General features: G+C 37.0%; 1 protein-coding gene across 2 annotated transcripts in view; it reads left to right on the forward strand.

The window, feature by feature from the left end:
- Nucleotides 1–25980, forward strand: part of Sec71 (ADP ribosylation factor guanine nucleotide exchange factor Sec71) — a 581865-nt gene that overhangs the window by 17729 nt on the left and 538156 nt on the right. For both annotated transcript variants that reach the window (XM_090410617.1, XM_090410618.1), the window contains exon 2: nucleotides 10248–10278. In XM_090410617.1, the coding sequence (XP_090266743.1) occupies nucleotides 10248–10278 (31 nt within the window). The remainder of the gene's footprint in view (nucleotides 1–10247; nucleotides 10279–25980) is intronic.

Consider the following 25980-nt stretch of genomic DNA (forward strand, 5'->3'; position numbering starts at 1 on the left):
CTTATCTAATTCCTCAGCTAGCTCCATTTCTTTGCCATTTAGACTTCTTACGTTGATAGTACCGATCTTTAACTCTGGTGATGTTGAGTTGGGGTTTATTTTCAGATTTGTTCCAGTAGCTGACTTTTCGCTGTTCGCCCTGGTTCCCTGGCGAAAACAACGGGGGCCTTGTTTAACCGGGCGATGCCCCAGCCGGCATGAAATTTTGTCATGTTGTACCATCATTCTATATTTTGGTTTAACCAATAAGAATACAATTTGGTCGGCTAAATCCCAAATTGCCAGCCCATCCTCGTCCGTTCAGTATCCAAGTAGATACCCAACAGGGTGCACCACGAGAAGGTGAGGATTGGACATTAGGTCAGAAGCCCTGGTCGGTTCTCCGCATTCCTTTAAAGGCTATGTGGAGGTCTCCTCTCAGTTATACAGCTTTGACCCTTAAGCACCCCGGCATTCAAGATGTAGGATGATATTTAGATTTGGGAAGGATTGTAGTATCCATGATGATAGACAGGAATGGATAGAGGAGAGTGTAGAGGAGCCATGTCCGAGAAGTAGGGTTAGTGGGACCTATTATAGAAACAGAAATTAGCTAGTGTGTATGTTTACAAATGCTAGAAGTATTCAGAACAAGGGGAATGAAATTGTAGCGTTGATAGTTCATTTGCCTAAAAATTGTTGGTATAATATCTCAGATATTATATGGTTGAATGAGGATGACATTCTGACAGGAATAGAGATGGAGGGATATATAGTCTTTTACAAAGACAGACAAAGCAAAAAGAACGAGGAGGAATGTTATTGATGATGGCAGAGGACTCATCTAGGGTGGAAATACCAGGAGCAAATACTGACAGTGGTTTTGAAGCAGTATGGTGTGAAGTGGAGGTGGACAGGATGAAATGTTTAGTGGGGTGTTGCTATAGACCTGGTAATGTGGAAGGCAGTGAGAAGGAAATGTTTAGACAAATTGGTCTGGCTAATAAGGAAAGGGTGATTTCAATTATGGTAATATAGACTGGAATGAGGAGGCAGCATCAGGAACCAAAGAGAATGAATTTCTTCAGTTTTTAAGGGATAACTACCTTAAGCTGTATTTAACAGAGGCCACATGTGGATTGAGGTTCTTGGATTTGATTATTTCATCAGAAGATGTTGTAAATGAAGTGTTCACATCATCCTCCAGTTGGTGAAAGTGACCATGATGGTGAGCACTTGGGTGGTGGCCAGCCATATCAGGACTTTTGAGAAAAAAGAGTTCTTTTTGGAACTACAAGGCTGGTGATTATGGCAAACTCAGGAGGCATCTTGCAGCAATATCATGGAATGAGAAATTGCATGGGAAGGAAATCAGTGCTACTTGGTTTCTACTCGGGAATTATCTGCAGAGCAATGACTGAGTGTATTCCAAAGGTCAGTAGAATAAATAAGGTAGATGTAAAATGGATGACTGAAGAGGTGAAGCATGCAATCTAGAAGAAAAAGGCATTCTGGAGGTGACACAAGACGAATGGAGATAGTCAGTTACACGAGGAGCACAAAGAGCAAGCAAAGAAGGTGGCTCACTTAGTAAGGGCAGCAGAAATGTGGTATGAGCAGCAGTTAGCAGATTATGCTAAAAGAAATTCTGATCATCATCATCAAATTCCTGCCTTGTACCCTCAAGGGGTGTATAGGATATGATAGTACTACATGAAAAAAATTACATCATTACTAACTTCCTATCTACAATTTTCCTCCAAATCAGTCTGTTACTTGTCAACATTATAAGATCTGATAATGTTGACTCCAACATTATCAGATCTTACATTTCTGTCATCAAAGGCACTTTGTACCATATCAATCCACCTATATCTTGGTCTTTCTCTAGGTCGGTTTGCTGCCAACCCGGCAGAGAACACTTGTTTTGCTAATCTTTCTTTGCCCACTCTGTTTAAGTGACCATACCACCTGAGATTAGCTCTGCTAACGCATTCCTGGATGCTGACAATGTCAAGTTCTTTCCTAATATCCTTGTTTTTAATATGATATTGCCATTGATGCCATCTGTTCACGCCTCTAATCTTTCTCAGGACTCTCATATCTGCGGTCTCTAGTCTTTGGTCAAGTGTTTTACTTCTGACCCAGCTCTCAGATCCATAAGTTAAAACTGGTTTGAACACTGTCTTGTATACAGCTAATTTAGTGTTCCGACTAATTTCTCTCTTATTCCATATGAATTTATTCAATTGACTTCCCACCATACCAGCTTTGCTGATTCTGTTGCCTATTTCTATATTTAATTTACCATCTTCAGTAAAAATCGTGCCTAAGTAGCTGAAATGTTTTACTTGTTCCACAGGTTCTCCATTCACAACACAGTTGACATTTTCAATGATTCTGCCTATTTTCATCGTCTTTGTCTTTTTATTGCTGACCTTCATACCATATAGGAAGTTTTTTTGATATGTGGCCAGTAGAAGGATGAATGATTATGGGAGAATGATAAACACTGAGGAAGATATAGTAGAGGTGTTAAATGAGTATTTCATTAAAGTATTCCATTCTTGGGATTGTAACATAATGCAGAACTTGAGAGCAGTGGCAAAAAAAACCTAGGCAATCGCCTAGGGGCGATTTAAAAAAAATTAAAACTTACACTCACTCTACAATGGCTCAGGAACGACTCACTGGTTTAGCAATAATATTTATAGAGCATGAAATTGCATCTTCAATCAATATAGATGAATTAATTCAAAACTTTGCCAAAGCAAAAGCCCGAAAGATTAATATTTCATAATTTTTGTATCTAAGATATAATAATTTTCTTGCTATACAGATATTAGGAATAATCATATATGTATACAAATGTATTGGTTTTGATTAATAAATTTTTTTAATATTCATAATGATATTATTTTTATAAATATCCACAAGTGTAGGTGTACGTGTGCTTGTGTGAGTATGACAAAATATATATATATATATAGAGAGAGAGAGAGACAGTGTGTAGGGGGTGCCTAAATTTTCTTTGCCTAGGGAAATCAGATACTCTTGGACTGGCCCTGAGTAGAGCAGATGTAGTTTTTCAAGAGGACCTAAATAGACTGTCTGAATGGGCAAGTGTGTGTGGGAATGTCAGTTTAATGTTGTAAAGTGTAAGATTTTAAAATTTGGGAAGCAAAGATGGGATGCAGAGTATAGAATTGGTGGAGGAGGTGAAGGATTTGGGAATTGTGGTTGATAGAGACTTGAAATTTTGTAGACATTTTGCTAAAATTGTGAGGACAACACAGCAGATTAAGGGAATGATGCGGCGAACACTGACATGCAGAAGTAAGGATGTTTTGATTCCATTATACATGACTTTGATTAGGCTGCATATGGATTACTGTGCACAGATTTGGTTGCCATGGAGAACAAGAGGCTATTCTTGGAAGCTGTATAAGTTGGGTGCAAGCAAGGGGATTAAGAGTAGATTTTTTTTTGCATTGGCAGTGGTGGGTGATTGGAATGCTTTGCTTGAGAGTGTGGTGAGTGCAGGGACAGTGAATGCATTTAAGTACGACCTCCCACAATGAGTCCCTGACTCCATGGAGGTCTGTTGATAATAATAAAAAATCAATCCATTGTTTGCATTCTACTTTGAATTAACTGTTGTTGCCACTGATGATGGCCTGTAATATTTAGGCTGAAATATATGGCTGTAAATAAATAATATTACTTATTCCTTATGTTTTTTTGTGTTAAGTCAATAGCTTCTGTATTTGACAAGAATATAATTTCTTGTGAAATATAATATTTCATAATAATATAATTTATTCAGGCTGTATTTGAATTTTCTGTCTCTGCATATGTGTTTTTATTGCTTTTTTTTTTTTATATTGCTTTTTTTAATTTTTTTTTTTACCAAATTTGTTACAGCAATTATTCCATTTGCCAGCAAATGTTAGTCAATTGGTAGAGCCTCTGCTACTAATGACTCATGCAGAAAGTTAAGCAAGTTTGAGTTGGAAGGTGATCATTCGTTCGATGCTGTTGGCACACTCTCCCTTGATGAGTCTTTGGTCTCCCTGGAGATGTCACATAATAATAATAATAATAATTTAGTTAAGGGTCCTTGTGTTATTTAGGATTCTTGTCCTGTCAGGTGTCTTCTCCCTCCAGGAGATTGACTACCATGTGTCTCCACCATGTCCTATTCTGCACCTCTCTGTTGCATTCCTCATATGAGAGATAGGTCCAGTCTACTATATTTTTCATCCACTCCAGTCTTTGTCTTCCTCTCTTTCTCTTTCCCTCAACAGTTCCTTCGAGAAGTGTCCTTTGTAGGCAGTTATGTCTCAGAATATGTCCCAAATATCTGACTTTTCTCTTTTTAATTTCTTTCATCAGGCTCCTGTTTATGCCTGCCACCTCTAGTACCTCTTCATTTGTCTTTTTGTCTTTCCATGATATTCTCATAATTCTTCGCAGCATCCACATTTCAAAGGCCTCCAGTTTTTTCACACTTAGATTGGAGAGTGTCCATGTCTCTACTCCATATAATAATGTAGACTATATGTAGCATTTGGAGATTTTTAGTCTTGTTTTCAGATTTAATTCTCTAGATGTTAGTAGATTTTTCATACTGTTGAAAGTTCACCTTGCAATTTCAATTCTTTTTCTAATTTCATCTTCTGTCCTGCCATTCTCTGTGATTAAGTGTCCGAGGTATATGTATTTTTACACCTGTTCTAATTTATTTCCTTTTATATTGATGCATATTTTTGGTATTTTCTTTTCTCTTGAAATTATCATGATTTTTGTCTTTTTAAAGTTGAAACTGAGACCATACTGTCCACTATACTGGAGGGTTTCATCTATAAGAGTTTTGAGGTCATATTTGTTTTCAGCTAGAAGAACCGTGTCATCTGCATATCTTAGGTTATTAATATTTCTGCTCCCTACAGTGATTCCTTTGAGGCTACTAATTTTATTAAATATTTCTTCTGTGTACAGGTTAAAAAGAATCGGAGAAAAGACACTGCCTTGTCTCACACCTTTCTGAACTGGGAATTCTTTTCAGGTCTCTCTATTTATTCTCAAAGATGCAGTCTGTTCCCAGTAAAGATTAGTTAATAGCCTAATGTCTTTTCCATCCATGCCTATTTTTGAAAGGATTTCAATTAATTGTTCATGGTGGACATTCTCGAATGCCTTTTGTAATCTATAAAGCAGAGCTACACATCTTTTTGTTTTTCTAGATATCTTTTTATGATGGTTCTAACGTTGAAAATACCTTCTCTTGTACCTACATTTTCCTTGAAGCCACTTTGTGTATCATTTATTTCTATGTTTATTTTTCTTTTATTTCTTTCAAGAATAATGTATAGGAGAACTTTTGATACTTGACTGATGAGGCTGATTGTCTTGAACTCTTCACATCTTGTAGCTTTTGTTTTCTTGAGAATTGGAACAAAAATTGAGTGATTAATATCTTTAGGTAGAAATCCAGTCTCGTATATTTTATTGCGTAATTTTGTTAGAAATTTCAGTCCTCCTTCATCGAGAGCCCTCAACCATTCTGCCAAGATATTATATATTCCTGCAGCTTTATGTGGTTTTAGTTTACTGACAGCATTTTCAACTTCACAGAGTAAAATGGATGGTCCTTCTAAATCAGTCTGTTCAGGAATATCATTTCTTTGTTGTTCATATAATTTCCTTGTGTATTCAATCCATCTTTCCATGATTTCTTTTTTATCCATTAGAATATGGTCTATTGAGTCTCTAATGACACTTGCATGGTTTGCTGTATTTGTCCTGCTTGTCATTTCTCTGATCTTTTCATGCATTTCTCTGCTTCTGTGTTTTCTATCAAGGTTTTCTATATTTATACATTTATATTTAATCCATTCCTCTTTGGCTTTCCTGCATTCTTTTTTTATTTCTTTATTGATGCTTTTATATTCAGGTTTGTTCTTTAACTTTTTTCTTTGTTCCATCAAAGTCAGTATTTTTTCGTTCATCCAAGGTTTATTCCTTTTCCTTTTTAATTGTGGGAGTGTATTTTTGGCTGCTTCATTGATGCTATTCTTGAATGTTTGCCAGTTCATGTTAATTTCATCAATTGGTGTTCTATTTTCTGTGTGAGTTGTGGTGTCAGACTTGTTAAGGGATGTTGGTTGTTAAGTGAGTCTGAATTATAAGTTTCTCTTATGAATGGTTGGCTTGGTATCTTAAGTTTTATTTTGATTTTTGCAATCACTGGGTTGTGGTTCGATCCTATGTCTGCTCCAGGATATGTTTTTGTTTGTGTTATTGCATTTTGGAATCTTCTGCTTATTATTATATAGTCAATTTGGTTTGTATAGATGTCCCCAGGGCTTTTCCAGGTATATAGTCTTCTGGGAGGATGTTTAAACAGTGTGTTGGCAATTATTAGGTCATTGGTTTCACAGAATTGAATTAACCTTTTACCTCTTTCATTTCTGATTCCAAGCCCTTGGTTTCCCATGGAAAATGAGATTTTTTCTGAGCCCACTTTTGCATCTAGGTCGCCCATCATTATAATAACATCATCTGACTTAGCACTGGAAATTGCAGTTTGGATGTCTTCATAAAATTGTTCCAACTCTTCATCTGGGTGATCTTGGGTTGGCGCATATGCTTGGATAATATACAGGTTGAATGGTTGTGCAGTTATTTTGGCTGTTATGATTTTGTCATTTATGGGCCAATATCCCTGTAGAGATTTTGCAATTCTATTACTTAGGACAAGCGCTACTCCATTAAGGTGCAAGTCACTGCCAGAGTAGATTATAGTGTGATTTTTTCTTCTTATTATGCCTGTATCTGTCCATCTCACTTCACTGATACCTGCAATATCAGCCTTCATCACTTCTAATTCCTGGAGTAGGTTACCTAATTTGCCTGTCTCGTAGAGCGTTCTGACATTCCATGTTACTATTTTCAAGAGATTGCTCCTGGTTTTCAGACAAGGGACATCTGAGAATATCCTCCCTGGAGGGTTTGGGATATTATCTTCATACACTTCCTTAGTAGTTCTTGTCTTACAATTCCCAGTTTCAAGCTCTTCTTCCCTGTAGCTATAAGAGCTGATGGTTACAGGGGTCTCAACCACATCTCTAACTTCATATTGTGACATGGTGTGTTTCATGGTTGACAATGGATAAATACGTGGTGAGGCTCCGATCTCTTCCATGACGGCTGGCCACAAGTCCCTTAGATGTCAGGAGTGTGCCCTCGATGTGCTGCACATCTTGCTGTCATGCCCTTGATGCCATTGATCAGTCAGTGTTGATTCTTCTGCCATCTTGGCCATTCCAGACTTGGTTCACATAAAGGGTGACATTCCCTATTTACAGCCTTCTATATTCTGATACCCTCACTTAGTTTAGTCCGCCAGCTGAGGCGGTTTACCGGGGTGTAGCTGCTGGTGTGCACTACCAACTTCTTGGAGCCATAAGTGAGAGTTGAGTGTATGTGAGGACCAGAGCCCAACATCCTGACCCTGAGATCAGCAGCTGACATCAATACTTAAGTGCTACCTCTCCATACACCCCATACAACCCAGGATTATAACAAAGAAAAAACCAAGTTTAATATCTCTAATTTTGATAATTTAATCTCACTTTCTTTCATAATGCTATCTGTAGATGATGAATGACAGTGGAGTTAACATGCATGTTTGGCTTATGTCTGATTTTAATTGAAACTTCTCTTGTACATCCTTGTTCTGACTGCTGACCCACATATAGGCTGTTTATTGCATTATTTAATGTTCCATTTATACCATATACAGGGTGTTCGGGATAAATTTGACATATTTATAATTAATTATATTTTTCCGTAAGTTACATGTATTAACACACACTTCTCTTCATTTAAAAGTTTGGACCCTTCTTCATTCATATACAAGATGTCAGAAAGGATGGATAGCTGGAACCCACCTGAATCATGGAAGAGAATAACTTGTATCATGATGATTCGTGCCCGCCATCAAAATAAGGATATTACGACTGCTGCCCAATGCTCCCTGAATACAGTAAAAACAATCAGGCATGAACTAGAGACTTGCAATGGTGACTACGAGGATGTAGCAAGAAGAAAGATCCCTAGCAGGCGATCTGATTGCGTTCGTACAGCAGAATTCCTCGCAAATCTGCAGGAACAGGTGTTGAAGAACCCTGGCATTGGAATTCGGGCTTTGTTCGTGGAGTTGCTAACTGTAGTCAAGCCCTGGATAACAAGGGTAGCCAATGGTAGGCCGTATGTATGGCAGCAGGATTCGGCCCCTTGCCACACCTCTGGGAAAAGTCAAAAATGGTTGTCTGAAAATTTCTACGACTTCACCAGTCCAAATGTTTGGCCTCCAAACTCCCCAGACCTTAACCCCATGGATTATTTTGTATGGGGCGCAGTTGAAAAAGACACCAATCGCACTTCCAGTAATACAAAAGCCCAGTTAATGGATAAAATTAAAACAGTTTTTGCGGCCCTTCCCAGGGAGACTGTAGCATCAGCTTGTTCGAGGTTCCGAAGCAGAATTGAAGCTGTGATCGATGCTAATGGTGGTTATTTTGAGTAAATCTTGTTGATAGTATTGTAATTAACTCTGCCTGTAATGTTTTTTTGTCAATTCATTAAATTTAATAGATACAAAGAAGATTTTCTTTTTCCTTACGAAACTGTCAAATTTATCCCGAACACCCTGTATATATATATATATATATACACACACATACACTAGGGGGGGGGGCTCTGCCCCCTCAGTTCCGGGCTGGTAAGCTGGTTATTTTTGGATCAGATGCTCGGAGCTTGCTCCACCTTTGCTGCGAGTCATCTTGTTGTTGCTGCACTACTTCCAAGTTGTCCTCATTTTGCACTACTTGCTAAGACTTGAAAACAGCCATTTTTATTCAATATTAACTTTGTCTTATATAATTAAAAATATCTATAAAAATAGTGCAACATTTAATATTTTTCTATTTAAAAAAAAAAAATATATATATATATATATATTATTTTCCTTAAATTTTTTATATAAAAAATAATTACACTACTCACACCAATATGTGTTAAAAATATATGTTATATGCCAGATAAAAAAACGTGACATGAAAACGTTTCAAATTTCGGCTTATTTTTTTATATATATATAGAGTGGATATATATATATATATATATATCTTTTTTTTTTTTTTTTGAATAGTTTTTCTTTTGGTGCCATTATCATATGTCTTTCCCAGTGTACAAAATTAAATGCAAATCCATGTTAGTCTCATGGTTTCTCAACTTTTATCTTAAAATCGTGCCTTGATATTCCTTGTTCTGAACCCAGACTATTATTTTCTGACTTACATTTCAATGGATTTTTTAGCCCCTTCTCAAGTTTGCTTGCATAAATTTTAGCTATAGTATTTATTAGAAAAACTGATGTAAGGTCCACCTTGTTTTATTTCCCTTTTTATAGAGAGCACTATGAGAGCTCTACTTTGATCAACCGGAATTTCACTTTCTGACTAGCACCTCCTAAACTGTACACTAAAATTTTTATATTTTAATATTTGAACATTTCTGGTTGAATATCATTCACTCCAGTTGCCTTTCCAAATTTGTTTTATGACTACTTTTTCTGCCTCTGTGCTGAAATGGACTCATCAGTCAACTCCTCCTGGATATTTTTTTGTTGATAGTTTCATTGTTGCATATCTTGTTTAATAAAATTTGAAAGTAATATATATATATATATATATATGTGTGTGTGTGTGTGTGTGTTTCACCCCTTCCCGTTTCCCTAACACTGAAAAGCCACAAAACCTGTATCACAACAGTGCTTCATTGCTAGCAGGGATTGTCTAGTTAGAAATTTTGTTACAAAGTATGCTGAAAAGCAATAGGAATATTAAACTTCAGATGATTTGATTTAATTATATCACTGTTTGTTGGCTCTTTGGCTCAAAGAAATATTTTTTGTACAGAGAAAGTTAGTGTACAAATAAAATCTTGAAATACAGCATACACATTTTGAAATTCTTTATAGTGATTTATTTTTCTTGAAGAGGCTAAATTGATTACTTATGTTTCACTTTGCAAAAAAAAAAGTTGTAGGAAACAAAATATATTGCATTACATTTAAAGTCTTCATCTAATCCATGTTTTTTTTTTTTATATCAGATATAATTTGTTTGCTTTAAATGGTAATTCAGATATAAAATTTAACATTTTAAAAATAAATGGGAATAATTTTATTTTTATTTCAGAAGAAATAAAGAATGAAACAAAGGATGTCAGGTAGGCTGTTTTTTTTTTGCATTGTGTAATAGTTGTTCTATTGGCACCATTATACTATAGGTAGATTAACCAACGTATAGTATAAGAGGTTGATGATTAACCAACCTCTCATGTATGGGCTCAAAAAAAAAAAAAATACTAATTTTAATTTGTTTAATTGAAAGATTTATTAAAGGAAAAATGAAATGTTTAAGTAATAGTTGAACTTTAAATATAATATTTAAATCACTTTTTGTTTGTTTCTAGATTTTAAAACCCTGAAAAAAGAACTGTAGATGACTTGTGGTGCATTTAATCCTGTTTATAATTCTTTTGAATTGTGTGCAACTTATTCTGCAATATATTATTAATATTTAATATTTATTATTGCTGATTCATGATAATCTGATATAGCACTCTCCAATTGGAGGTTGGTATTTGCATTTGACCTGTAAAAGAATTTTCATGGCCTACAGTAAATACACATTTTATTCAGAAATTTAGATATTAACATACGAGGGTTATTTGAAAAATTTGGTAAAAAAATAAGTTAAACACATTTTTTTGAAAAAATCACCTTTATTTCTCAACATAGTCTCCATTGAGGTCTACACATTTTCCAGTGAGTTTCCAATTTTTTCATCCCATCTAAAAAGTAGGATTTGTCAAATTGTGCAAAATAGTCATTGACAGCCTTGATGACATCCTCATTCTAAGAAAATGTTTTCCCGCCAAGCCAAATTTTTAAGTTTGGGAACAAGAAGAAGTCACACAGGGTTAAGTCCGGAGAATACTGTGGATGTGGAACCAATTCTAACCTCAATTTGTGCAATTTGCCATTGTGATGGCCGATGTGTGGTATGGTGCGTTGTCTTGTTGAAAGAGCACTTTTTTGTGTGCCAATCTTGGCCATTTTTTTCTTCAGTTCTTCTTTTAAACAGTCCAGCAATGATGCATAAAAGACTCCTGTTATTGTCTTACCCTTTTCCAAATAGTCTATCATGATAATTCCTTGGGAATCCCAAAAACAATGGCCATCACTTTCCCAGTTGGAAAAACCATCTTTGCTTTTTTCGGTGCTCTTTCACCAGGCATTGTCCACTGTTTTGACTGGTGCTTGGACTCAGGTGTGTAGTGGTGGATCCAAGTTTCGTCTACAGTCACGAATCAACGCAAAAAATCCTGCGAATTGCGATTAAACATCGGCAAACACTGCACTGAAATGTATTTCCACATGGGTTTTTGATCGACAGTCAATAATCGTGGCACCTATTGCACACTCAGCTTTTTCATGTGCAATTTTTCGTGCAGGATATTATACACACAGTTGAGATGCCTACAATCTCGGCAATCTCACGCATTTTTACTCGACGGTCTTCTGTAAAGATACCATGGATTTTGTCAATCATTTCCTTCATAGTGACCTCAGTCAGGCGTCCGGAACGTACTTTATCTTTGATGGACTTACGACCATGTTTGAACTCATTTATCCAAAAATAAATAGTCTTTAATGTGGGTTTAGAGTCCCCATGAACTGCATCTAACTCAGATTTGATCTGCGTGGGCATCCACTTCTTCAAATAAAAGTGTTTTATCACTGCACGAAACTCATTTTTCTCATTTTTATGAAAAATGTAAATACAGTCATTTTAAATGTTTTGCAAATGAGAACTATGCATGCACATGGCTAAAATTTTGCCATGGGTCATGAAAAGGATGATACACTGTTATGAATGAATGAATTGTGTTGCTGTCTATTGGAAATTTACCAAATTTTTCAAACAACCCTCATACACATTATGATTGTGTCAGATTTGGTTATATTTCAGAAATATTAGAAGCACTCAGCAATATATTTGTAATCATCAGGCTGGAATTGGTTAGCTGTCATTCATGCATCTACATTTCAAAAAAGTGGTTTGAAGCTTAATAATTAATCAGGTGACAATCAGTAACCAGTTAGTTTGATTCTGTTATTGCATGTTAATGATATTTGTATGGTATATTTTAAAAATGTATTAGGGGAACAACTTGATTAAACTAACTCAGTCCAGCAGCTTTGTTCACATTGCTCTCATTAAATATTACTTTTTATGTTTTTATTAAATTTACATTTAAAAAAATCATTGTGTATATTTATTATTATGTTAAATATTTATCCTTATTGAACCTCTAAGGTTCTTTGCTTCAAGTACATTCTTCCACTTTTTTTTTTTTTTTCTGTCCTTGAGCTCTTCCTGTTCAATCATGGATTCCCATCACAGTCATGTCTTTTGGATGTTATCCTCCCAATGTGATTTCAGTGTGGTTTGATAGGTTACTTTTCATCAGACCTCATCTTAAAGCTTATTTAAATATTCTTTCCTCACATATTATTTCTGTATGTCCAAGCTCTTTCAATTTGCAAACTCCAAATTCTTGAGTTCATGGTAGAGATCTATAGAGTTAATATAGCTCTTGTCTTCTCTATTTACCATTACTGTTTATAGGTTCAAAGACCTCTCTAAGGTTATTGTCAAAGATCTGCAGGTTCTTTATCTTCATACAAAACAGTAGGTTTAATGATTGTCTTGTATATTTGTATTTTAACTTTGAGAATTTTGGAAGATAAAGCTACATCATTTGTTATTCTCTCTTCCTTATGTGTTAGTCTCAATGACCGATTGCAGCCAGTTAACTGCATTTTTAAAGATGATTACCATATTTACTTGAATATAACTTGAATATAACAGTAACTTGCTCACGTATTATAACACAGTGACGGCTGAACTGGATAAGGGTAATGGGTTTACGGTGATTCTACTGGACCTTGCCAAGGCCTTTGACAGGATTCCACATGGAATTCTAATCAGTAAATTGCAGCATATGGGAATGGACATAGGGTTGGTGAGATGGATAGGAGGGTGGTTGACGGAGAGATATCAGAGAGTGGTTTACTCGGGAGTAGAGTCCACAAGACGGCCTGTGACTAGTGGTGTGCCACAAGGATCTGTTCTTGGACCACTGCTGTTTAATTTGTTCATAAATGATATAGGAAATGATCTGAGAGGAACAGTACATTTGTTTGCGGATGATGCGAAGTTGGGTAGGGCAATAGTGAATGCAGATGACGTCAAAATTTTGCAGGATGATTTGGATAGATTGGAGGTCTGGGCTAAGGAGAATGGATGTCAGTTTAATGTGGCAAAATGTAAGGTTATGCATTTTGGGATGAAAAGATTGGCGGCAGTTTACTGCATTGGTGGAACCCTGCTCCAGGAAATTGATGAGGCACGAGATTTAGGAGTGTTGGTGGATAAGGAATTGAAATTTAGGGGACACATTGCAAAAGTGACCAAAATAGCTCATCAAATCACTTGGTTGCTGAAGAATACGTTGACAAGCAGAGACAAGCAGGTTATTGTTCCTCTCTATCGAGCCTTGATAAGACCCCATCTAGACTACTGTGCTCAGATTTGGTCACCTAGGTTTCTTCTTGATGGGGAGGAGGTGGAGAGGATCCAGAGGCAAGTGACCAAGATGATAGCAGGTCTGTGGAATGAACCGTATGAGAACAGGTTGAGGATTTGTGGGTTGCAAAAATTGGTTGATAGGCGGAGGAGGGGAGATATGATTGAGACATTCAAATTACTGAAGGGTTTCTATAAAATTAATTCAGAAGATATTTTTGAGAACAGGGCTGGTTGTGGGAGGACTAGGGGACATCCATGGAAACTGGGCAAAAGTGTGGTTAGTAAAGGTGTTAGAGCTGGGTTCTTTACTTTTAGAGTAGTGAATGAGTGGAATGCGCTCCCTGAGTCTGTAGTGGATGCTGTGACAGTGAATGAGTTTAAGGCGAGGTATGATAGATACTGTATGAATGTCAGATAGTTGTGATGAATATGATTTGGGGCCTCCCTCGATGAGTCTAATGACTCCCTGGAGTTGCCCGTAATAATAGTAATAATAGTAATAATAACTTGCACTTTTCCCCAAAAATTAAAGTTAAAAATTGTGGTGCGAGTTATGTGGGGATTTTCAGAAACTAAAAGTTTTTCAGGAAAAAACTAAATCGATGTTTATAATTAAATCCTTAGTATACATTATTATTATTATTATTGTTCCGGGAAACTCCAAGGAGTCGACAGACTCATCGAGGGAGGCCCTAACATGTCAAGAACAACTATTCAACATTCACACAGTATCTATCATACCTTGCCTTGAACTCATTCACGGTCGTAGCACCCACAACAGACTCTGGAAGCTTATTCCACTCATTTACCACTCTCCAAGTAAAGAACCTAGCTCTAACACCCTTGTCAACCACGCTCTTGCCCAGCTTCCATGCATGGCCCCTAGTCCTCCCATCACCAGTCATATTTTCAAAAATATCTTCTGGATCAATCTTATAAAAACCCTTCAGTAATTTGAATGTCTCAATCATATCACCCCTCCTTCGCCTATCGTCCAATTTCTGCAACCCACAAATCTTCAACCTATTCTCATTCAAAGGTTCATTCCACAGACCTGCTATCATCGTCACTCGTCTCTGGACCCTCTCCACTTCCTCCCCATCACGAAGAAACCCTGGTGCCCATAGCTGGGCACAGAAGTCCAGATGGGGTCTTATCAAGGCTCGATACAGAGGAACAACAACTTGTTCGTCTCTGCATGTTAAAGTATTTTTCAGAAGCCAAGTGATTTGGTGAGCTATTTTAGTTACTTTTGCAATGTGCCCCCTAAACTTCAATTCCCTATCCACCAACACTCCCAAATCCCTGGCCTCATCAATCTCCTGGAGTATGGTTCCACCAATGCGATATACTGCTGCTATTCTTTTCACCCCAAAGTGCATAACCTTACACTTTGCCACATTAAATTGACATCCATTTTTCCTAGCCCAGTCCTCCAAACTATCCAAATCATCCTGTAAAATTTTGACATCCTGTGCACTCACAATTGCTCTACCCAACTTTGCATCATCAGCAAACAAGTGAACACTTCCTCTCAGATCTTTTCCAATATCATTGATGAACAAATTGAAAAGCAGTGGTCCAAGAACAGAGCCCTGTGGCACTCCACTAGTCACAAGATGTCTTTTAGACTCCACTCCTGAATAAACCACTCTTTGATATCTCTCCTTCAACCACCCTCTTATCCATCTCACCAACCCTATATCTATACCCATCTGCTCCAGTTTACTGATTAGGGTTCCATGTGGTATCCTATCAAAGGCCTTGGCAAGGTCCAGTAGTATCACTGTAAACCCATTACCCCTATCCAATTCAGCCGTCACTGTGTTATAAAACGTGAGCAAGTTACTGAGGCATGATCTACCCTTCACAAAACCATGTTGTCCCCCATACAATATCCCATTTTCATCTATCCAATCCTGTATTCTTTTCTTGACTAATTTCTCTAAGACCTTGACAATGATTCCTGATATGCTAATCGGTCGGTAATTTACAACAGCAGTCTTGGAACCACCTTTATGCAGTGGAACTATTTTCCCCTCTTTCCACCCGCTCGGGACTAACCCAGACCCGAGACTCAAATTAAACAAAATGGTCAAGGGTACTGACAATTCTTTAGCTGCTTCTCGTACAACACGAGCTGGTATACCATCCAATCCCACAGATGTATTGACATTGAGGTTATGCAATAGACTACTCACCTCCACTTCATTAACCACAATTCCCGTATAATCTACTGGTTTATTCGTTTCTGCAATGTCACCACCTGGATGATATACTTTTGCAAAGTGCTCACTCAGTAACTCAACTATCTCAACTGATTCAGTTACCTCCCTACCATCGGCATTCTTTAAAATCAATCTGCCATGTACATTTTTCCTTTTACTTGCTACATATCTAAAAAACTGTTTAGGATTCTCTTTAGCCTGCATGGCCAATGTTCTTTCGTAATCCTTTTTTGCTTTTCTTACCACACTCGTCACCCTTCTGGCCTGCGCTTTATACCGTTCATGTGCCTGCCGGTCACCCTTCTCCTTAAATTCCCTCCATAGTTGTTTCTTTTTTTGCAACTCAAGCTTAATGGTGTTATTCATCCATTTAACCTCTACTTGATTTATTATTCGGACTCTAGGTATACAGTCAGCCATTGCTTCATGCAAGCACTTCTTAACTACCTCCCATGCACTATCAACTTCTAGTCCTTGGTTGTACATGCCATGGCACTGAACCAATCAAACTCCTAAGCTTATCATACTTTCCAGCCCGATAATTCCACATGTACCCTGTCTTAATTGAAAATTCTCCACCGTTAGCCACCTCCCAAGTTAAGACCCTATGATCACTCTCACCGATTGGTGGCAATGTGGTCATATTTGTTACAGCCAAATCCTCAGATGTAATTACTAGGTCAAGCACTCTCTGACGCCTAGTATTTTCCATTACATGCTGTCGCAGATAGCTTTTCCCTTAATAACCGCATAAAATCCAGTTCCTTCCTCCCGTGTGTCCTCTCCTCACTCCAATCAATGCGACCATAGTTGAAATCTCCCATAATAATCACCCTCCTTCCACCCATTTCTTCTATTTGCTTGTGCATACTGTCACCACCATCTTTTCCATCACCTGGTCTATAGCAGCACCCAATTGTATATTTAGTTCTGCTAGCCACAATCTCACACCAAATGGCCTCAAATGTGCTCTTTTCTCTATCCTGCAATTCAACTTCTATTCTCCTTGGCTGGAGCTCATCAGCTATCATCAACAATACTCCTCCCCCCATTTTATTCTCTCTGTCATTCCTGAACACACTATACCCATCACATTCAATCCCACTAGTTATATCATCTACAGTCAGCCATGTTTCACTAATACCTATAACCTGTGGTCTGGAAGTGCCAACCATGGCCAAAAACTCTTCCTTCTTGTTCCTAATACTCCTAGTATTAGTGTACATGAATTTAAGACCCCCATTAGCCCCAACCTTGAATTTCATATTGAAAAGAATAACATGTAAGAAAGTTTTAAAGCGAATAAAAGTTGAGCAGCTCTCAGATGTGAACTGTAGACTAAAATACAGAAATATTATTGAAAAGAAAATGAAAGAGTTTGAGAACAGGAATCAAACCTTGGAGATTCAGTGGCAAACTCTGAAGGAAACATTGATTGATTCTGCCAGAGAGGCATGTGGTGAGGTTGTGTGCAAGGATAAAAAAATCAGAACTCCCTGGTGGACACAGGAAGTTAAAGAGGCAGTGAAGGAAAAGAAGAAAGCATATCAAAAGTTCCTGGCAAATAAGTCAGCTTTTACTCTTACAGAATACAGAGACAAATGTAAGAAAGCTAAACAGTGTGTAAAACTTGCTAAACAAAAGTCATGGGAGGACTTTGGCAAGAATATAGAAAATAAATATCAAGAAGGTGGCAAAATATTCTGGAGGTTGTTGAAGAAGCTTAGGAATGGAGGAAAGAGTGCTGTAAAAGGAATTACAGATGATAAAGGTGAAATGAAAACAGGAGAAAAAGATATCCTTGAAGTATGGAGTAATTACTTCGAAAAATTGCTAAATGAAAGCATTACCACTGTGCTATCAAGCAGTGATAGCACAGTGGTAAAAAACACACAACAGGCATACAGTCAGGAATACATATCCATACTTGAAGTAGAAAAAGCCATCAAAGGCTTGAAATGTGGAAAGGCAGCAGGAGTAGATGATATTCGACCAGAAATGCTGAAGTATGGTGGTATAAGAGTCTTACAGTGGCTGCATTGCATAGTTCAGAAAGCCTGGACAGAGGGACAAATTCCCGATGATTGGAGTAGAGCTCTCATAGTACCCATATATAAAAAAGGGAAATAAAACTGAATGTGAGAATTACAGAGGTATTTCCCTACTGAGTGTTCCTGGCAAGATCTATGCAAGTATACTTGAGAAACGGTTGAGAAGAATTGTGGAAGAAAAGCTTGGTGAAGAACAAGCTGGATTCAGGCCAAATAGAGGCTGTCAGGATCAGATCTTCACTTTACGACAAATAGTCGAGAAAGCATGGGAATATAACAAAGATCTGTATTTAAGTTTTGTCGATTTGGAAAAGGCATATGACAAGGTGCCAAGAGAGAAGCTATTCAATACGCTGCAGTTATATGGTGTCAATGGGGCATTATATCAAGCAATACTTAGTCTTTATTTGAGTTGTGAGTCAGCAGTTAGAATTGAAGGAAGTACAGGAAGATGGTTTAATGTTAAATCTGGTGTGAGACAAGGATGTACATTATCCCCTCTGTTATTCATTATTTATATGGATCACATTTTGAAGGAATGTGGTATTAAACCTGATATCAAAATTGGAGATGTTAATGTCAGCTCTTTGCTTTATGCGGATGATGTTATACTTCTAAATAAATCCGCTACAAGTCTGCAAGATTCTCTGACTAAATTGAATAGCTGTTGTAATAGATATGGTATGAAGGTCAGCAATAAAAAGACAAAGACGATGAAAATAGGCAGAATCATTGAAAATGTCAACTGTGTTGTGAATGGAGAACCTGTGGAACAAGTAAAACATTTCAGCTACTTAGGCACAATTTTTACTGAAGATGGTAAACTAAATATAGAAATAGACAACAGAATCAGCAAAGCTGGTATGGTGGGAAGTCAATTGAATAAATTCATATGGAATAAGAAAGAAATTAGTCGGAACACTAAATTAGCTGTATACAAGACAGTGTTCAAACCAATTTTAACTTATGGATCTGAGAGCTGGGTCAGAAGTAAAACACTTGACCAAAGACTAGAGACCGCAGATATGAGAGTCCTGAGAAAGATTAGAGGCGTGAACAGATGGCATCAATGGCAATATCATATTAAAAATGAGGATATTAGGAAAGAACTTGACATTGTCAGCATCCAGGAATGCGTTAGCAGAGCTAATCTCAGATGGTATGGTCACTTAAATAGAATGGGAGAGGAAAGATTAGCAAAACAAGTGTTCTCTGCCAGGTTGGCAGGAAAACGACCCAGAGGAAGACCAAGATATAGGTGGATTGATACGGTACAAAGTGCCTTAGATGATAGAAATATACGATCTGATAATGTTGGAGTCTTGACAAGTAACAGACTGATTTGGAGGAAAATTGTAGATAGGAAGTTAGTAATAATGATGTAATTTTTCATGTAGTACTGTCATATCCTGTACACCCCTTGAGGGTACATGGCAGGAATTTGATGATGATGATGATGATGATTAGCCCCAACCCTACCTTGATGCCTTATATTAACTATCCCACTCAGATTTGTTGTCCTTATTTGCTCTGGCATATTATATTCATTCTTACATTCAACTGCCTCCATAAGGACTGTATCTCTACTCCCCCCCCCTTAACAAATCTAGTTTCCCTGAATTTGCACATCCACTACATTCAGCAACACTTTCTCAAGTCCTCTTACACCGTAACCATTCAAATGCAAGCCATCCATCTTATATAGATCCTTTCGCCCATCAAACTCACTCCACACATCCACAAATTCCACACCACGCGTCATACATAACCCACGCATAAAGTCATTCGCAATTATAGCCCTCCTTTTAAACATTTCACTGTCATACCATGGCAAAAGACTAATCATTCTAACTCTCTCACTCTTTTCTTTTGCTACCTCAAACAATTCATTCAGGTCTTCTATCATTTCCATTTTATCTCCTTTCAAATCATTCGTACCTGCCACAACAATCATTTCTTTCACCCTTTCCTTTTGCTCTCTAATAGACTCAGTTACGTCCTTTATGGTCGCACCAGGTTGGTACGATTTTGTCAAATCCTCTACTAACACACCTCGTACTAACGAGTCTCCATACAGCACTCTATCCTTCATTTTCTTCATGTTCACATTCATACGTCTATTTTTCCTGTCATACCTTTTATTATTGGTTGGTTCATTCAGTCTACTTTTGTTCATGCACTCTAGCTGCTGTTTTGCTCTTTCTATCGCACTATTCAACAACGCGATCTCACTCAATGCATCTATCTCATCTTTTTTGTTCTCTGAGAAACCATTTATACTATCATTCACACTTTCTACATTCACACTCTCACAATTTTCATGTACAACCTTGCCGTTTCTTGTCATATCCCTATTTCCTTCATTCTGAAGGTTGACAAAAATATCACACTCACGATCCGAAATACACTTCAATTCCTCATTCTCCCTACATTTTCTACACACATTCAATCCTTTATTATCATCTAACCACACTCCGACCGCACTCCGCAAAGCGTACATTTCACAGCTAGTACACTGACTCATTTCTTTTATGCTACCGTTCTTTGATAACGATGGCGAACCTTCATTACTGGCCGCCATTTTCCTTCGCACAGGTGCCATACTTATTTCAACGTGTTTTGTCAAATTATACGTTATAACACACCAAAAATAGACGCACTAAAATACGCAAGGCAAACAAAACAAAACTACACAATATTAAGTAATTTGTATCGATAACTGAAAATGATACTTGTCTTATCTGGAGCTTGCACGAACACTACACATTACGAATTCATCTAGCGGCGACTTCCCGACATAGATTATGTTATAAAACACTTTAGTACACTAACCACGCTAATAAAGCTCCAATAATATACCAAAATTACACACTTAAGTCCATTAAATTGAATCCAAAACATCAATAAATCAACAAAAAACACAAATCTCTCAGGATCTCTCATAGCACGTCCGTTCACCAGCTAGCCTCGACAGCTTTTCAATTATAATTTATAATTGTTCACATTATTTATAAAAACGAATGCATTTAAGTTTTAATTATCAGCGGTATTTATGCAATCGGCTACTCACCTTTAACATGCAATAGATTTGAATCTTTAGCAACAATGCTTCTGTAATTAAATTAAATTAAATGCTTTGAAATGTAACATTTCATGTGAAACACAGCAGCCATCTTTATGCAAACCTAACACATTCAAATAACTTGCCTTCCATTGCAAGAAACTTTCCACTTTTAAGTCCTCGGAATGCTTTTCTTGACTTATTGGTGTTTTGTAATGCAAGTTTCTGTTTATGCTAATATTGCCAATATGATACTCTCTTTTCACCACATCCAGCTTAATACTACTCTGGAAGCAGTAGCAGTTCATATATCCTTAGAATTTCTTGTTACAGTGTATCCCATTTATTTATCATTGGGGATAATGAGTTTAATGAGAATGAACTTGATAATCTTAGACTACAAACCTCTTGAGCCCATACCTCTCATGAGGCAACTTAAATGGACATAACACTTTGTGGAGGTAGTGCAAACACAAATGGATGAGGTTGTATCATAGCGTGAGTACTTGACAATCATGAACTCTCCCTTCTTAACAGTAGTCCATACATTCTTTCATATGCCTACCCACTTGTATTTTGCAATAGTAGGATGTTGAAGAGAACATCTACATTCAGAAATTCTTTCCTGCAAAGCCAGGAACATGGGATTTCTTGTTACAGTAATGAGGCACTAACAGCCACAGCTCCATAAACATTGTCTTGATTTCCACTCTGTCCAAAACCTTGGTGTAATCCAGAGTGCCAAGCAGAAAAAAAAAGATCAAGATAATACAAGATATGCCCAACAAGAACATTGGTTGTATCTCATAGATACCCTACTACATGAAATTTGGATGACCCACTGAAGCAGTTTAAACCTTAAATGTTTAAATTGCTTCAGTGGGTCAACTATTAATTGTTACCTTCAAACCTGCTCGTTCCAGAGCATGTTATGTTAGATCTCAGAGTCAAAAACAGTCTTGGATCCAATTTGTGTCATTGATTAATCAGAGAACCAGTGCAAAAATTGTATGGGATAAAATCCAGAAAATGAAAGGTAGATATGAAACACCATTTCTACTTTAATCTATAATGGATGTGTTATTGCTGATTATTGTTGATGTGTTAAAGCAGAACTTTCTCCCACAGGAGAAAGTTCTGCTTTAACTCTGTCAAAGTGTCTGCAGATAACTGCTAGTATCTCACCAACTCCCTCATATCCTCCTGAATTTTTAATACTGAAACAATGAACAAGAAAACAGCAGCTAAGCTTTTCTATCAGACTAGACTAGAGCCTTACAGTCAACCATTTGTTAAGGAGGAACTAAATAGAGCTGTTTTGCATTCTTACTCCCAGTGCAGTGGGTTCTAATGATATCCATTATGAGATGATAAAGCATCTTCCATCATCGTCTGTGGATCTACTGCTTTTCCTATACACAGAATACTTATGGCAAAATTTTCAGATTCTTTTCATAAGCTAGTTGTTAATTCCATCCCAAAAATAGAAGAGGATCCAACACAATCAAATAATTACTGACCTACTGCTCTGACCAGCTGTCTTTGTAAGATTTTGGAGAAAATGGTAAATGCAGACTTCTCTGGTATTTTGAAAGCAGTGATCTTCTCTCCCATACCCAATGTGGTTTTCATAGGCATTGTTCAACACTGGACCATTTTGTCTGTTTAGAAACAGATATAAGAGAGACATTTCTGAAACTGGAACATCTGGTTTCAGTGTTCTTTGACATCACAGAAACTTATGACACAGCCTGGAGATATGGCATATTAAAAGACCTCTATAACTTAGCTCTTAGAGCAGGGCTCCAAAAACCCACTTGCTACTGGAGATTTGGCAGAGACAAGTGGCAACAACTGAATTTTCAGCTTTCTTCGAAATGCATTCAAAATACAAAGGATGATCGGTTAACGAACATAATCCGTTCAAAGATGATGTTCGCTACCCGAATTGTTTGTTAGCTGCTCATCGATTTACCATAGATTTTTATGGGAATTTGATTAATTCGTTCTGGAGACCCAAAAAAATAAATAAAAAATTATAATTTCTTACTAGGTTTATTTATAATAACAATAATACATATATACACAGTCTTGCATTTTTATCAGTCATGTTTTTTTTTCCGTTTGTGGGGCGTTAAAGAATCTGTCCAATGTCAGTTGCTTTTCTCACTTCTTCAGGGTTTTTCGGAAGTGATTAATAGCATTGTCGTTGTAGAGATCCCCAAGCCTATTGACCTCAACCTGGTTTGGGTGCCATTCTAAGATCGTTGTTCTGACATCCTCCCACTTCTTCAAAAGATCTTTAATAGCAGGTGTCGGCATTGGTCCTCTTTCGTCTTCCTCTTTTTCAGAAGAAAACACATCTCGCCGAGTTTCTTGGTGTTCTTCATTCAAGAGTTCTTAGAGTTCTTCTCGTCAGATCATTTTCATGTTCCATTATGAGCTCTTCAATGTCATCTTCATTCACCTCCAATTCCAGATCTCTAGCAGTTGTTACAATTTCATCCATAATTTCAGGGACATCATCTCTCTCTCCCTGAATGCAGGATGGACATAGCTTTCGCCAAGCAGAATTCAACTGTCATTTGAGTGACTTCTGAGCACACCTTTTGAATGAGCCGGATAGCTTCAAGAATATAAAATTTTTCTTTCCATAACATTTTTAATGTCATTGTTGAAGAGAACTGGCATGCTTCAAAACACCGATGAAATAGCGCGCGAGTGTACAATTTCTTGAAACCCGCAATAACCTTCTAATCGATTGGCTGAATCAACGAAGTGGTATTTGGTGGCAGAAACTGAACTGTCAGCCAGGGAAAGTCTTCCAGCAAATTATCTTCAAGGTCTTTTGGGTGTCCTGGTGCATTGTCCAATAGCAACAGTGCTTTCAATGGCAATTCATTCGTTGAAGGTAATCCTTGATGCTTGGGGCACAAACTTTAAACAGCCATTCTTTGAAAAGAACCTGCATGACCCATGCTATTTCATTCGATCTCCATATCACTGGCAGTCTTTCTTTAATTATGGAATTTTTGTTGAATGCTCTACGGTTCTCAGAGTGATAGACAAGAAGCGGTTTAAGCTTCATATCACCACTAGCGTTAGCTCCCAAAAGTAACATCAATCGGTTTTTCATGGGTTTATGCCCAGGAATATTTTTCTCATCTTTCATGATGTAGGTACAGTTCGGCATGCGCTTCCAAAATAAACCAGTTTCATCACAATTGAAAATTTGTTGTGGACAATATCCTTCTTTTTTAATGAATTCTTGAAATTTGAGACAGAACTTCTCAGCTTCTTCTTTATTTGCACTAACAGACTCACCGTGCATTACCACATGTTTAATGCCAGATTTCCTTCTAAACTTTGCAAACCATCCAGTGGTAGCCTCGAATTCTATCTCCTCGTGACGAATGTGGAGTTTGTTTCTTCAGTTGTTCAAAAATTTCTCTAGCCTTCTCTTGAATGATAGTCATACTAGTTACATCTCTTTTCATTTCCCTTTCTTTTATGCCTTTTGCCTAAAAGCAATCTCTCCATTTTTTCATAGATGGCACATCTTTGTTTCTCAGATGTGATTTTCGTTACTCCTTTAGCTGCTTGAGTCTTCTTGATTATATCCTTCTTAGCTAAGATTGTGCCTACTAGACCTGTTCAGGCCATACTGCCTAGCAACATCAGGCATCTTCTGCCCACTCTCTACCTTGGCTATTATCTCTTGCTTGGTTTCTATGGTGAGCACAGTTCTTGACACTCCACTCTTTTTAGGCCCCGTAATATTATCAGTTTTTTTTTTTAAATAAAAAGTTCAGAAAAGCACTTACAGAAATTCAGAGAACAGAAATCAACTAGCGCACAAAAAGGTTATGTATACAACTGTCAAAGTCTCGTTCCAGAAACTGTTCATAGATGGCAGTAAAATACAGTTCTAGAAATCTTACACACAGCGTTGCTTCTTTTTGTGTATGTTCTGTGAGGTATTTGTTATCCGAACATAAAAATCTTTTGCGAAAGTGTTCTTTGTCCGATTTGTTTGCAGTCCGAACTGTTCGTTAACCGATCACCCACTGTATATCGTTTTCTTTTCATAATTTACAGGTTTTTTTTTTTTTTTTTTTAAATATCATCTCATTCACTGTCAAGTTATTTGATTTATTAGAAAAGTTTATTTCTAGTGATTTGGCAGTAAAACGTTTGGATCTGAAACTTTTAATTCGAACACTATAGTCCTTTTGAAGAATCACCAGAACATTTGCAATTTTAGTTGCTGGTTTCTCTAAAAGTCAAGACGTAAACCAGTCATCTTCACTTTCTTCTATCATTTTATCTCCTTTATGGTTTATAACTTTATTTTTGTTTGTATGTGATACTAAGCAAAAACAAAGAGTTATTAAAAGCACAACTGGCCATATCTTCTTCCCCCACCAGTTGTCCTGTTGCCATTGTCATAACATAATTGATAATTTTTAAACATTTTTCTTTCTGTATGAAAGACTTCATAAATCACTGTTGAGTTCCAAGAATTCCTCCCATTTCTTTTTCAGCATTATTAAGCAGTGTTAGTGTTCTTTTTACTCCATGCATGCTCCACTATGTCACATTTCCGGTTTTTATTTCAGTTATGAAGTGAGAAAAATGATCCACCATTACATTTACAGTTATGGTGGTTTACTTGAAAACAGTAAATCTCGTACACTTCAAGCATGCGAGAAAACAAGTAAGTCTTTCATATCGTGAATACATTTAAATTAAATTACAGTTATTAGTCTTGGTTTAGTCCTCCTTATTCATGCAAATATTAATAATAATAATAAAAAAAAATCACGATTTTTTCATACCTGTACAAATTGAGAACATCCATCAAGCTTTTTTGGGCTGCTTTTGAAAAATCCAACTTTAAAGATTAGACTTTTTTTTTCCCAACACTCTGT

This window comes from Typopeltis vanoorti, chromosome 20 (genome assembly GCF_054136105.1).
Source record: "Typopeltis vanoorti isolate ZY-2024b chromosome 20, IOZ_Tvanoo_1.0, whole genome shotgun sequence".
In the NCBI taxonomy this organism is placed as follows: Eukaryota; Metazoa; Arthropoda; class Arachnida; order Uropygi; family Thelyphonidae; genus Typopeltis; species Typopeltis vanoorti.